At 50.4% G+C, this 11,807-nt stretch overlaps 1 protein-coding gene and 1 long non-coding RNA gene across 3 annotated transcripts in view; both read right to left on the bottom strand.

Moving 5' to 3' along the window:
• fam110b (family with sequence similarity 110 member B) overlaps positions 1-2,378 on the bottom strand; it is a 3,763-nt gene extending 1,385 nt beyond the window's left edge. The window contains exons 1-2 of the mRNA XM_019883627.1: positions 1,854-2,378; positions 957-1,345 (exon numbers count right to left, since the gene is read on the bottom strand). Of these exons, the coding sequence (XP_019739186.1) occupies positions 957-1,345; positions 1,854-1,976 (512 nt within the window). The 5' untranslated portion in view covers positions 1,977-2,378. The remainder of the gene's footprint in view (positions 1-956; positions 1,346-1,853) is intronic.
• A 1,163-nt stretch (positions 2,379-3,541) lies between these two features.
• LOC109524185 (uncharacterized) lies at positions 3,542-11,295 on the bottom strand. Of its 2 annotated transcripts, none has more exons than XR_002169919.1 (3): positions 8,996-11,290; positions 3,730-3,829; positions 3,542-3,630 (listed from the first exon to the last, which is right to left on the bottom strand). It is a non-coding gene; the product is annotated as an uncharacterized LOC109524185 (long non-coding RNA). The 2 variants fall into 2 exon arrangements; XR_002169920.1 differs by having other exon boundaries at positions 3,552-3,630; positions 3,709-3,829; positions 8,996-11,295.
• Positions 11,296-11,807: the final 512 nt, after the last annotated feature.

Below are 11,807 nucleotides of genomic sequence, written 5' to 3'. Positions count from 1 at the left end.
GACCGCGGTGCTAGGAGAGCGAGACAAATAGACACACACACACACACACACACACACACGAGTGAAAAAGACAAGGGAGGACCACGTTCGGCGGAGAAACAGAAGGGTTACATGTCAAAAGGATGAGAGGCAAACGCCCGAATCCGACGCCGTTGGGCTTTGGACCGGGCGCATTCGAGTGAAAAAGACAAGGGAGGACCACGTTCGGCGGGGAAACGGAAGGGTTACATGTCAAAAGGACGAGAGGCAAACGCCCGAATCCGACCGGGCGCGTTCGCACATCCGCGCTTCGCAAAACCGTGATGGATTATCGTCGGACGCTTTCGGCTCTTGTTGGTTTTGCGGGAGTTCCTACTTTCAGTTCTCGGCGAGGCTTTACGTTTGGACATTGACTTGGCCCCGGATGAACTCCTTTGACGGGTCGCAGCATTCTGAAACCGTTTGGGCGCATTCGGTTGAAGAGCGGCAAAGACGACGACATTCATTCTCAAGATCACCCGGCGGCTGCCGTCAGGCATCACACTTCCAATCGATCCAATGCAATCGATTGGCTTCAATGAGTTGCATCAAGTGCAAGCCGAAAGCCGGACATCAAAAGCCGCCAAAGGTGAAGGACCTTTGGGAATTTTCGTGTTGTTGAAAATAGGTCAACGCTATTTCTACTTTTATTTTGATAGATATCTATATCTATCTATCTATCTATCTATATATAGATCTATCTATCGATCAATAGATCGATAGATAGATATTATTATAATATATATATTATATACATATTTATATATATTTGAGACAAAGATGGCAGGAGTACACGTTTTGACTTGAATCTCCGAATGAACAATCCTTTGGTCAACATTGCCCCCGGTGTTGGGGGCGCAGAAACGGCGCCACCTCTGATTCAATGTGAGCCAGGAAAACCGACAAGCCAAAAGCGTAGCGCCGACTGCCCTTTTTACCTGGAAGGCGTCCAACTCCTGGTCAGTCCCCCAGATGACCTCATCCAGGCAGCACTCTTGGCTCCGCCTCCAAGTCCTTCGGAGCCCGTGCCCGAAGACGACGACGAGTTGAGGAGATTTTTGAGGATCTCCAGGTTTAAATTCTCCCGTTTGCTGCCGGCGCTACTCGGCGCGCAGGTGTCCGACTTGGCGTTGTTATTGGAAGCTTTGAAAGGGACTCCGCCGGAGGTCCTCTTGGATTGAAGGCTGTGAACGGTCGCGGGCTTGGCCAGAACGGGGGGTTTGATTGGTTCCTGTTTTGCGTTGATCACCTCTTGGCTCTTCACATACTTTGCTTTGTCGGCTTCGAGTCTCTCGACGGCGCTGAGCCGCTTCGGGTTGGGTTCAACCTGAAACCGATACGTGCCACGTCAACGGCGAGCAAGGGCAAAAACAACCATCGCTTCCTCGCTCGAGGAGTTCCTCGCACAATGCAACTAGAATCGGCAAGGCTTTTCCATCTCGCCCTTTCATGGAGACGTGGGCGCCGCGTCATTGCCGCGCGTCGTAAACGAACCAACCGTCTGCGCCGCCGAATGACTACGATCGCCGCAACGCGACCGGGGGCTGTTGTCCCGATACAACTTTTTCACTTTTGATACGATAGCGACACGGCGGCTGAGTGACTGTCCGCTAATGATCCTGACTGGACACGCGCTTTGATCTCTTTTCCAGAAGGAGACGACTTGATGGGGTGAAACGACTCAAAGAACCAGCCAGGAACGGGAAGAAAAAAAAAAATCCCGCCACAACAACAAAAAAATGCCGACCGCAGGATGTTTCATGAATTTATGAATCCATCAGGTTGCGATTTCAGTCAAGTTTGAGTGAGCGCTGCACCGAGTGAAGAAGCAGTACCTGTCTCCGGAAGTAGTCCGGGCCCTTGTTCAGGATTCGGAGGGGGACGGTGGAGCCGAAAGGTGTCGCGGCGCCAGCGGCTTTGCTATCTGGCAGAGCTGGAGACAGGGTCTCTGTTGGCATGGCAACGAAGCGGCTGGGGTGGCCGGCCGTGGTGGCGGCGGGAGCGGGGGGACTGACAGAGGGCAGGGGCACTGAAGGACCCCCAAAACATGAAGACACTAAGTGGAAAAGAGAGCCGGCAAGGCCCCTCCCCTCACCGACGCCTCGAGGAGCCGCCGAGACTCCAACCCGACCGCGGACAAATCTTTTCTCAAGTGCCCAAAGAGGAATCTTTGCTTTTAGACTTCGGCGTGACACTCCAAGCGGTACGTTGACTGCTCTCTACCGGTCGATGGCGGCGCGAGTCGCCGGCGACCGATCCATTCAAGCAAGGATAAGCTCCAAGGCCCAACGGAAGAGACGAGCAATGCCGTGCGCATGCGCTCAAGTGCGCGCGCGTGCGCGCGTGTGCCTTTGTGCGCGGTACGGCGCAGGAGTATTCGGACAGAGTTGAAGGAATACCAGAAGACGGGGAGTCAAGCAAAAGTAACCCCCCTCTGTCAGTCAACTCCCTCGCTTCAGCGCTCCTCGCTGTCTGAAACGAGAGCAAAAAGCGACAAAACAGACAGCCGGCCGGGTTAGCCGTCATGTTCGAAGAAGTAAAAAAGCCAACCTGTTCTTAGCAGAGCTATACCTGTGACGTTTCAGAGCATCGCAGCTTGGCTTGAGGATTGAGACGACCGCTTGGGTTTTCCACACTTGGTCGTGTGCCGCTTTCTCCTCCTCAGAAGCGCCTGCAGCAGTCAAAAACACAAACGTTGACAATCGCTCAGCGACAAAAGACGAAGATGTCCCGAGTACATGATCTTCCATGAGGCTCACTTGCACGAAGAGGTTTTCCCACAGTCTGCTATCAGCGACGGCAAAACCAAGACCTGATTCAGCGGCGTTGTATTACTGTGGCCAGAGAAGCGATTCGGAAGAATGACGACACCGATATCACTTTGAGGTTTGATGCCATGAAAATCATTCTTCGTATTTTTCGGAAAAAAAAAATAAAAAATCGTTTCGACCGAACTGGGCATAGCCGATTACGCCACTTGCCTCCTCTCGGCTTCCTTACACGAGGAAGTGACGCTTCCTCGTGTAGCGTTCATTGTGAGCAGACGTGTTTGTTGTGATTTACGCAAATGTGACTGTTTTGATGTGACTTCTGCATCGTGTATTAGCCCCCAATCATGGGCTAGTAAAATAGTTTTGGATTTTGAACAAATTGCTTTTCGAAAAGCCTTCTGGAACGGAGTCTGGTCGAAAACCGAGGTATGACTGGATGTACAGTATACACACACCTTTGCTTTTAGACTTCGGCGTGACACTCCAAGCGGTACGTTGACTGCTCTCTACCGGTCGATGGCGGCGCGAGTCGCCGGCGACCGATCCATTCAAGCAAGGATAAGCTCCAAGGCCCAACGGAAGAGACGAGCAATGCCGTGCGCATGCGCTCAAGTGCGCGCGCGTGCGCGCGTGTGCCTTTGTGCGCGGTACGGCCGACCGATCCATTCAAGCAAGGATAAGCTCCAAGGCTCAAGTGCGCGCGCGTGCGCACGTGTGCCTTTGTGCGCGGTACGGTGCAGGAGTATTCGGACAGAGTTGAAGGAATACCAGAAGACGGGGAGTCAAGCAAAAGTAACCCCCCTCTGTCAGTCAACACCCTCGCTTCAGCGCTCCTCGCTGTCTGAAACGAGAGCAAAAAGCGACAAAACAGACAGCCGGCCGGGTTAGCCGTCATGTTCGAAGAAGTAAAAAAGCCAACCTGTTCTTAGCAGAGCTATACCTGTGACGTTTCAGAGCATCGCAGCTTGGCTTGAGGATTGAGACGACCGCTTGGGTTTTCCACACTTGGTCGTGTGCCGCTTTCTCCTCCTCAGAAGCGCCTGCAGCAGTCAAAAACACAAACGTTGACAATCGCTCAGCGACAAAAGACGAAGATGTCCCGAGTACATGATCTTCCATGAGGCTCACTTGCACGAAGAGGTTTTCCCACAGTCTGCTATCAGCGACGGCAAAACCAAGACCTGATTCAGCGGCGTTGTATTACTGTGGCCAGAGAAGCGATTCGGAAGAATGACGACACCGATATCACTTTGAGGTTTGATGCCATGAAAATCATTCTTCATATTTTTCGGAAAAAAAAATAAAAAATCGTTTCGACCAAAGTGGGCATCGCCGAATACGCCACTTGACTCCTCTCGGCTTCCTTACACGAGGAAGTGACGCTTCCTCGTGTAGCGTTCATTGTGAGCAGACGTGTTTGTTGTGATTTACGCAAATGTGACTGTTTTGATGCGACTTCTGCATCGTGTATTAGCCCCCAATCATGGGCTAGTAAAATAGTTTGGGACTTTGAACAAAAATCGCTTTTCGAACAGCCTTCTGGAACGGATTCTGGTCGAAAACCGAGGTATGACTGGATGTACAGTATACACACACACACATATATCTATAGATATACAGTCAAACCTCGGTTTTCGAATGTCTCGGTTCTCGACCAATTCGGTTTTCGACCAAAAATTTTGATTTTTTAATGCCTCGACCAAAAATTTCGAGTTTTTTATGGCTCGGATGATGAACAAATTTCGGTTCTCGAACGAACTGAGCGCACTTGAATGCACCATTTGACTCCTCTCTACTTCCTTACACGAGGAAGTGACGCTTACTCGTGTTGCTTTCCATTGTGAGCAGACGTGTTCAGTAAACATTTTTATTTTAAAAAGAGCGTGGTTTCAGTTTTCGAACAATTCGGTTTTCGAACAGCCTTCTGGAATGGATTATGGATGAAAACCGAGGTTTGACTGTATATCTAAACACAAAACTTTGCACGTACAGTACCTTCTTTGGGATACAAAAGTCAAAAGAGACGATTTCCCGAATGACATCCCGTAGCTTTGTCTCTGCTTCATGTTCAACGAACCAGCCGGGGTTTGATTGTTCCCCCTCGCAAGTCACAATGACGGTTTCCTATCAACAACTCGCGACGCAAATTGAAGGCAGCAGTTGAGGAAGACGCGCTTTCAGCCAACGAGGGCTAACACGACCGCAGCCAAACCGTAACGATGAACGTCCGCGTCACGGAAACAGGTTCGGCGACGGGCGGCGCAAGAGGGGCGGGGAATCTCAACCTAAGCAGATACGTTCCCCGTCGACGACGTCCGCCCCCACCCACCCGCCGAGATAAGCGATGCAGAAAAGCTGAAAGCGGGAAACAGGATTGGGGAGCGCGCCTTCAGGTGGTGCGATTTGGGCTGGCTGAGGCCCAAGATGCGCTATCGTCGTTTAAAAAAACCACGCCGTCGCTCGAGAACGGCGGCGGTACGGTTCACAGTCCGACGGAAAGTCCTGAAAGTACCAGATGGTGAAGCATCCCGCCCAGAGTCTGCTTCCGGCACCAACCGAAAACGTCGCCACCGCGTGACGCGATGAACGTCGGAGCGGCCGCTTCTCAAATCCGTGTTGCCTCGGACGCCAAAGACGGCAAGAAGCAGCGGAGTGCCGTGCGTCTTGTGAAAAAGTGAAAAGACCGAGCGCCACGTCACCTCCGACTCCCATCGAGCTCAAACTCGCCGGCCGATTCCTTCTAATCTTCTTACAGGCTTTTGGCTCTTGGAGGCGCACCGAGTGGGTTGTGCCTGCAATCCGCATGAGCTAAGCAAGACAGCCACTTAGTGATGCGAAACAAACGCGACGTGAATAATACTCGGTCATAACGACAACTGAAACAAACTGCCCCCCTCCCCCCACCAAAAAAGTACAATGCCAACAACTTCCAGCGGTGTCCTTTTTCGCAGATTTTTCCTTGGAACGAGTATTTGCAAGAAACGACCACATCTTCAGCTGCTGATTACTAAAGAAAGGTCAAAAGTTATTTTTTTTGGGGGGGGGGGGTTCCTGGTGAAAGACGAGGGTTCAAGCTTTGGTCGGTTCCATATGCTTCTACAGCTCGAGAACTCCATTTCGTGTCAGCCTTGAAAATGATCCAAAATGGCGGGCAGCGGCTCTCCCAATTGGGAGAAAAACGGCTGGCAGGGAATTGTTGACAGTATTCGGAATCGGTATTAAGAATGGGCCTTTCCTGTCACAAACGCACCTAATTGTGTGGTTTTGCAAGCTGCTTTTATGCCAGAGTTACACCCGTAACCTCCGAGCATCCAAGCTTCACAAAAAAACCCCCAAAAAAAAACAACAACAACTCGCGCCTAAATCCGAGCTGCAGCTGTTTGACTCAAGTATGGACCAGACCATCAGGAACAGATGCTACGGAGGAAATCTGCTTTACGTAATAATCTATTATCTAACATTGCTGTCAACGTACAGCGTATTCAACAAAGCCCGAGGATGAGCTCGTGCTCACGGTGCGGATCGTGAGCTGCCAAGCGAGTGTGGGCGACTCATGCATTCGATTTGATTTTTTTTTTTTTTTTGGTACCATTGAGAATCTCGATCCCTGATTAAAAATCCCGTTTCATGCTGAGTTAGTAAACCCGGTTTGAATGAGGCCCTGCTACGCAGAGCTGTCAGTCAGCTACCTTCACTCTTTCGATGCCATGTCGACAAACTCATTCACTGCGTGTGTGCTGCTGCGTGTGTTGTGCCGCGGGTGCGTTCTGTGTGTGTGTGAGGTGGCAGGATCGCCCAAAATGAAAAGCGTTCGATTGGGACGGCAGTGTGTCCCGTGAGCAGACTTTGCTGCCTATCCAATAGGAGGCGTGTCCCTGCAGCGTTTTCATCTTGTTAAGGATGGACTTTGTATTGTATCATAATTGTGTCAAATGTTGCGGCCTGGTCCTCCCAGAAGGGGATTCCGCCATCTGCGGCCCGTTCTCAAGGTTTCTCCTTCTTTCGTCCAGATGCAGTTGGTTTGGGAGTTTTTCTCTGCCCTCCTGGGTTAGGGGCTAAGCTCAGGGGATGACGATCGTGAAGATTTGTCCACCGTGGGCACGGAAAGCCCGAAGGGACTCTTTTTGTGATTAAGGGGGAATCAAGAAATGCGATTCTGGCAGAGCTACGTCAAGCTTATCGCTACAGCCTTCAATCACAAGAGTCTCTCGAGCCTTCGCGGGTCCACAATTGACGCAAATCAGTCACATCCCCCGAGCTAAACCTCCCAACCGTCAGTTAGATCAGGAAAGCGGCAGACAAAGAGGCAAAGGCGGAGAAATAAAAGGGAAGAAAATGGAGGAGGCCTCATCAATCACGCCATGGCAGCCGAAACGACAGAAAACACTTTCGGTTTTTATTTCCAGGCGAAAAGTACGGTCAATAGACTTGCGAGACAGAAAGCTCAGCGCAAGCTAGCGTGCGCCAGCGTTGCAGCTTTGCTTGCTGCGAACGTCCCGCCTCCACTCTCAATACCAGTCAAATCGCTGCCTTGGTGATGAGAAATCAAATCGCGACTACATTGCAAATGCGATTCATCATTCATTCCGTGTTCAGATGTGTGGTCTAGCTTTGAGTACAGATATGAGTGTTACTCATTTAGAACGAGCTGCAAAAAAAAAACAACACCTTTTCAGCAGATCAACCTCGGGCCAACCAGCGAAAGTCCAATCAGAGGCAGGAAAAGGCCCGACCGTGTGTTGGCCCGCACTAAATGATCCAGCGTTAGTCATCATGAATGGCGACAGAAGAAGCGCTGCATTGTCAGCGGGCTTTGCGCCGGGGCCCCGCTGGAAAGCTCCACCATCGGCGACATGGCACCCTGAAATGAAGAACACGCCCGCACCAAACCACTTCCCGTGCAAGCGTGTTCCCACGACGCCTCGGCCTCCCCGCTAAGTTCAGGGGTGCCATGGAGGAGGTTTCGTCGGGAAGTCGAGTCTCAGATTCAGGAGGATCCAGAACAGTGGACCAGCTCGACGACTCCACAGTCCACGGGAGTTGGCCCGACCGGTCCGCATGTGCTTTGCGTTTGACCGTGTCCCTTGGGCAGTCCTGCTGGGATGTGCTTCGGGAGGATGGCTGACCAAAGTTCGGTCCCCATGTGATCGATGTCACAATTTGGTCAAATTAGTTTTGAGTGATGATCGGATTCCACCATGACTGCCCCTTTGTCACCGATTCTGTTCAAAACCTTTATGGACAGAATTTATTTCTCAACACAGTCCTGGAGGTGAGGGCGTCCCATTTTGTAGCCGTCAGTGTCATGACGAGGTCCTTCTTTTTTTTCTCACCACCACTTTGCAAAATCAAAATAGGGCTCTTTATTCGGCCCTCGCCTGGCTGTCAAAAGTTCAGGAAAGGACAGAGGAGTTAATTGGACTATGGATGCAAAAAATGGTTAGCTCCCTCCTTTCTCTCTCTCTTAAGAATCGGACTCGAGAATGGTCAGGAATTGAACAACCAAAATCGGAAAGCGGAATTGTCCAAACGATGCCCAACCCGAACGGCTAAGAGCCTGGATTTCATGGCGTGAAATAAGCTGGCAGTGCCTGTTTGCTGTTTTAGTCGCTCCAAAGTCGCCTAGTCGGGGTATGCGAAACACATTCCCGGGAGGGGGGTTGGGAGGGGGGTGACCGACCGCGCCACCTCGTCCGATCCAAGAAGCGAGCGCTCCCGCGTTGATGTTGAGCTCGCAAACGGAAACCGGAAGCTCAGTCGGACCCGTGTCGGGTGACGATCGTGCGGCCGTTAGGCGGCGGCCGATAGGCCGTAAACACAAAGTATACCTGCGCGCGCGTGCGCGCGCACGCGCTTGTGATGCAGCAAAGCGACGCCGACCCCCTCACCGACATCACAGTGCCCGCCGTGCCTGGAAGCAAGCCGCGTCGCCGCGCCGACGCACGCGCACACCTTTCATCCGCAAGCGAAAAGCTCGCGCGCTCACCACTTGGGCTATTTCTCTTCTCCGCGATCAAACTCCACCGTAGCGAGCGAACGTGAACGAGCGGTCGCCTCTGCACGACAGTTCGGAGAACAATGGCTGTCTTCCGACATCGCAGCAATTTTAAGAAGTCCCACGTGCCGCGCGCGAAGCGCTTTCTGTCACGAGGCGGTAGGCCGACGGCCAGGTTAGCGTCGCCATCGCGTTCGTCGGAGGGTCCTACCTTGATGTTGGGTCCGGGAAAACAAAGGATGCGGCTCGGCTCGCCATCCGCTCGGTCGCTGCGTCCTTTCGGCCTGACAGCATCCTGTTCGCAGCCGGCGGCAACGAGGGAGCGTCACTTAGCGTGAACACGAGTATGTCCGCTCACGGTTTTCACAATAAAAGCGAGCATGCTCCGCCACGGTTATTTGATAGCCGGTCTGAAAGCGGACCTTCAACGAGTTACGTCGTCGTTACTTCAACGACACGAATGTATCATTTTTCAAAAGTCATGAAATTTGAAGCAGGCGTTCAGAAAGGGCCGTGTATCAGGAATGCATTTCACATTGAGGCTGAGGCGAAGGCGCCAAATGTGCCTTTGTTTTGAAAGTCACTATTGGGAGCTTGGTTCGGCAACGATCCGGTGTGTAAGTAGCAGTCTCGGTGAGACAAATCCACAGCAAAAAACAACAACAAAAAAAAAACGGAGAGCTTGTCGGAAGAAATTATCAATTTCTACAATCCCCCTGTATTGTGTAAATGCTTTGATACGTATGACACATATTGTTGAAAGCAATCCAACTCTCTGTTTGTATGCATGATGATTTTGTATAATTTGATGGTATTTATTTTGCATCCCGTGGAGCAACGGTAGGGTTTACTAAGTAACGCATTAAGGTAACATTTACATTTACTCAGGTTAGTTTTGTAGTTTTATTAATTATCACTAGTAACGGTACTACAAAAGTATCATGAAAAGGACTGAGAAGCGATCAGAATTTCTTCCAGTTAGTGAGCGGCAGCCTAGAAATGCAGACTCATCGCAGTACCGGCAGCGATTGAGTCTGGTCCCAGTCTAATCTATCTGATTTCTTAGGCGGGGTAAACCTGAACAAACAGACAGCGAATTGAACCAATCGGCGAAGAGGAGACGTGACGTCAGGAAAAAAAATCCCAGGCCTCTTCTGAAATGAACGCTTCCAGCCGCTGGGGTTTCCATGACCCCAGATATTGCTGCTTATTTCAAAGTGATTTCATGCCGAATGATGTTGATGTCAAGACACCATGCATGATGTGAGGTCGGCCATCTTTGAGCGCTTTCGACGCCAACCACTCGCCGTCAAAATCGACATAAATGCCAACACAATTTGCGGGGCACGTTCAGCGAAAGATTTGGACTTGTAAGAAACGTACACATAGAAACGAAGACTCGTCCTCGCATCGCACCTATTTTCATGAGCTTTAAAAATGAGGTTCTGTTCAAAAGAAATTCGAGTTGGAATTGGGACAAAATACCCTCATGACTCAAGGAAGAGAAACATAGGAAATGATATCTCACTCCATCCATTCTCTGAACCGCTTTTTCCTCAGGAGGGTCGGGGTCGTGCCGGAACGTGTCCCGGCCGTCTTTCGGGCAGGCGGCGGGCTACATCCTGACCCGGTTGCCAGAACACTCTTCCTGACAAATATGAGATGGATTCTCCCTCTCACAGAGGTCTTCCTTCAAGCTTCCCGTCTGAAATCCGTTTCGCCAGACACGTTTATTTGGTAGTACCTCGAGAATATCAAAGACCATCCCAAATATCACCGACACCGCTCTGACTTCCACAGCTGGTGAGAAAGAATCGGGGGAGGTGTCATGGTAAGGATCGCTAAGTTTGTGCTTGCTGAAAGACAGTGCTGTTTCTCTCTCATGACACACACACACACACACACACACACGTACACCGGGGCCATCCACAGCTTCAGAAGCTCTGCTATGCGTGCCAAGCCTTTCACTGTTACCTAGCAACAGGAAGAAACCAGGCTATGTGGATGGCTTTTTTTCCCCCTTCTCCTTCATCATCATAGATGCTAAAATGGATCCATGCAGACTATTGATGTATTCCCATCAGCTCTTTCGACCGGACGCCTGGATGCAATCTTTGGGAATAAATATAGATGGATGCATTTGAGTCTTGTTTTTCTGCTGCATGTCGGTCACAAATGGAAGGCTCCTCAACGTGACCATCGGACTGCACGCAAGCGGCGGTGGTTTTTTGCATGCGTGACGTGCAACCCGATAGGTTGACACGCTCGTGGGAACGGTGAAAATAATTTGCAGCCCCGAAGGGTTTTCCACCACATAGCGACTTGATCTGATGGGGAATGGTCGCCCTCTTTGGAGTAGGCACGGACCGATAGCAGATTGTGACGCTTTGATGACTGAGCACAGATATCGCAGTGTCGTGAGATTTGTTGGATGTATTTGGAGCATTATTAATATATCCAAATGTCGCATCCAATGGCATTGTTAGGCCCATTGTGGGGGTGCTGAAGCCTCTCAAAATGCATTTTTTTTATAAAAAAAAAAAAATCATAATTATTTTGACCACCACCCCCAAAAAATCTACATAAAGTCTTGACAAAATAACTTAGCATATTCACTTAAATACGATCAGAAGTCGGTGGACATACTGTATACATGTTTGTTTGTGCTTAATAAGAAAAAAGGCAACACATATCTCCTGTGTTTGTGTACCGAAATGGTGGATCTGTTTCGGTTTTCTTCAAATTACATCAAAAGAATCAGGCAAGAATTTTGTTGCAATGAAACAACGCGGGGATTGAGGACAAGTCTTTTTTCCAGGACGCATGGTTGCAGTTCCCCCAGATGGCCACTGGAGGGCAATAAACTGGCTCGACACGAGTCTCCTTTTGCATTTAGACACTCGCCCAAAAACAAAGAAGTTGACTTTGAATCACAATTCACTGTACCGGCGTGATTTGTGGTTACATGTTGAACATTTAGCCGATGCCTGTCAATGTTTTCATTCCACCAATTCAAACACCAC

This window comes from Hippocampus comes, unplaced genomic scaffold (assembly GCF_001891065.2).
Source record: "Hippocampus comes isolate QL1 unplaced genomic scaffold, H_comes_QL1_v1.1 scaffold159, whole genome shotgun sequence".
NCBI classification, from domain to species: domain Eukaryota; kingdom Metazoa; phylum Chordata; class Actinopteri; order Syngnathiformes; family Syngnathidae; genus Hippocampus; species Hippocampus comes.
Note: the sequence above shows the minus strand (reverse complement) of the source record. Positions and strands in the feature narration are given on the sequence as shown.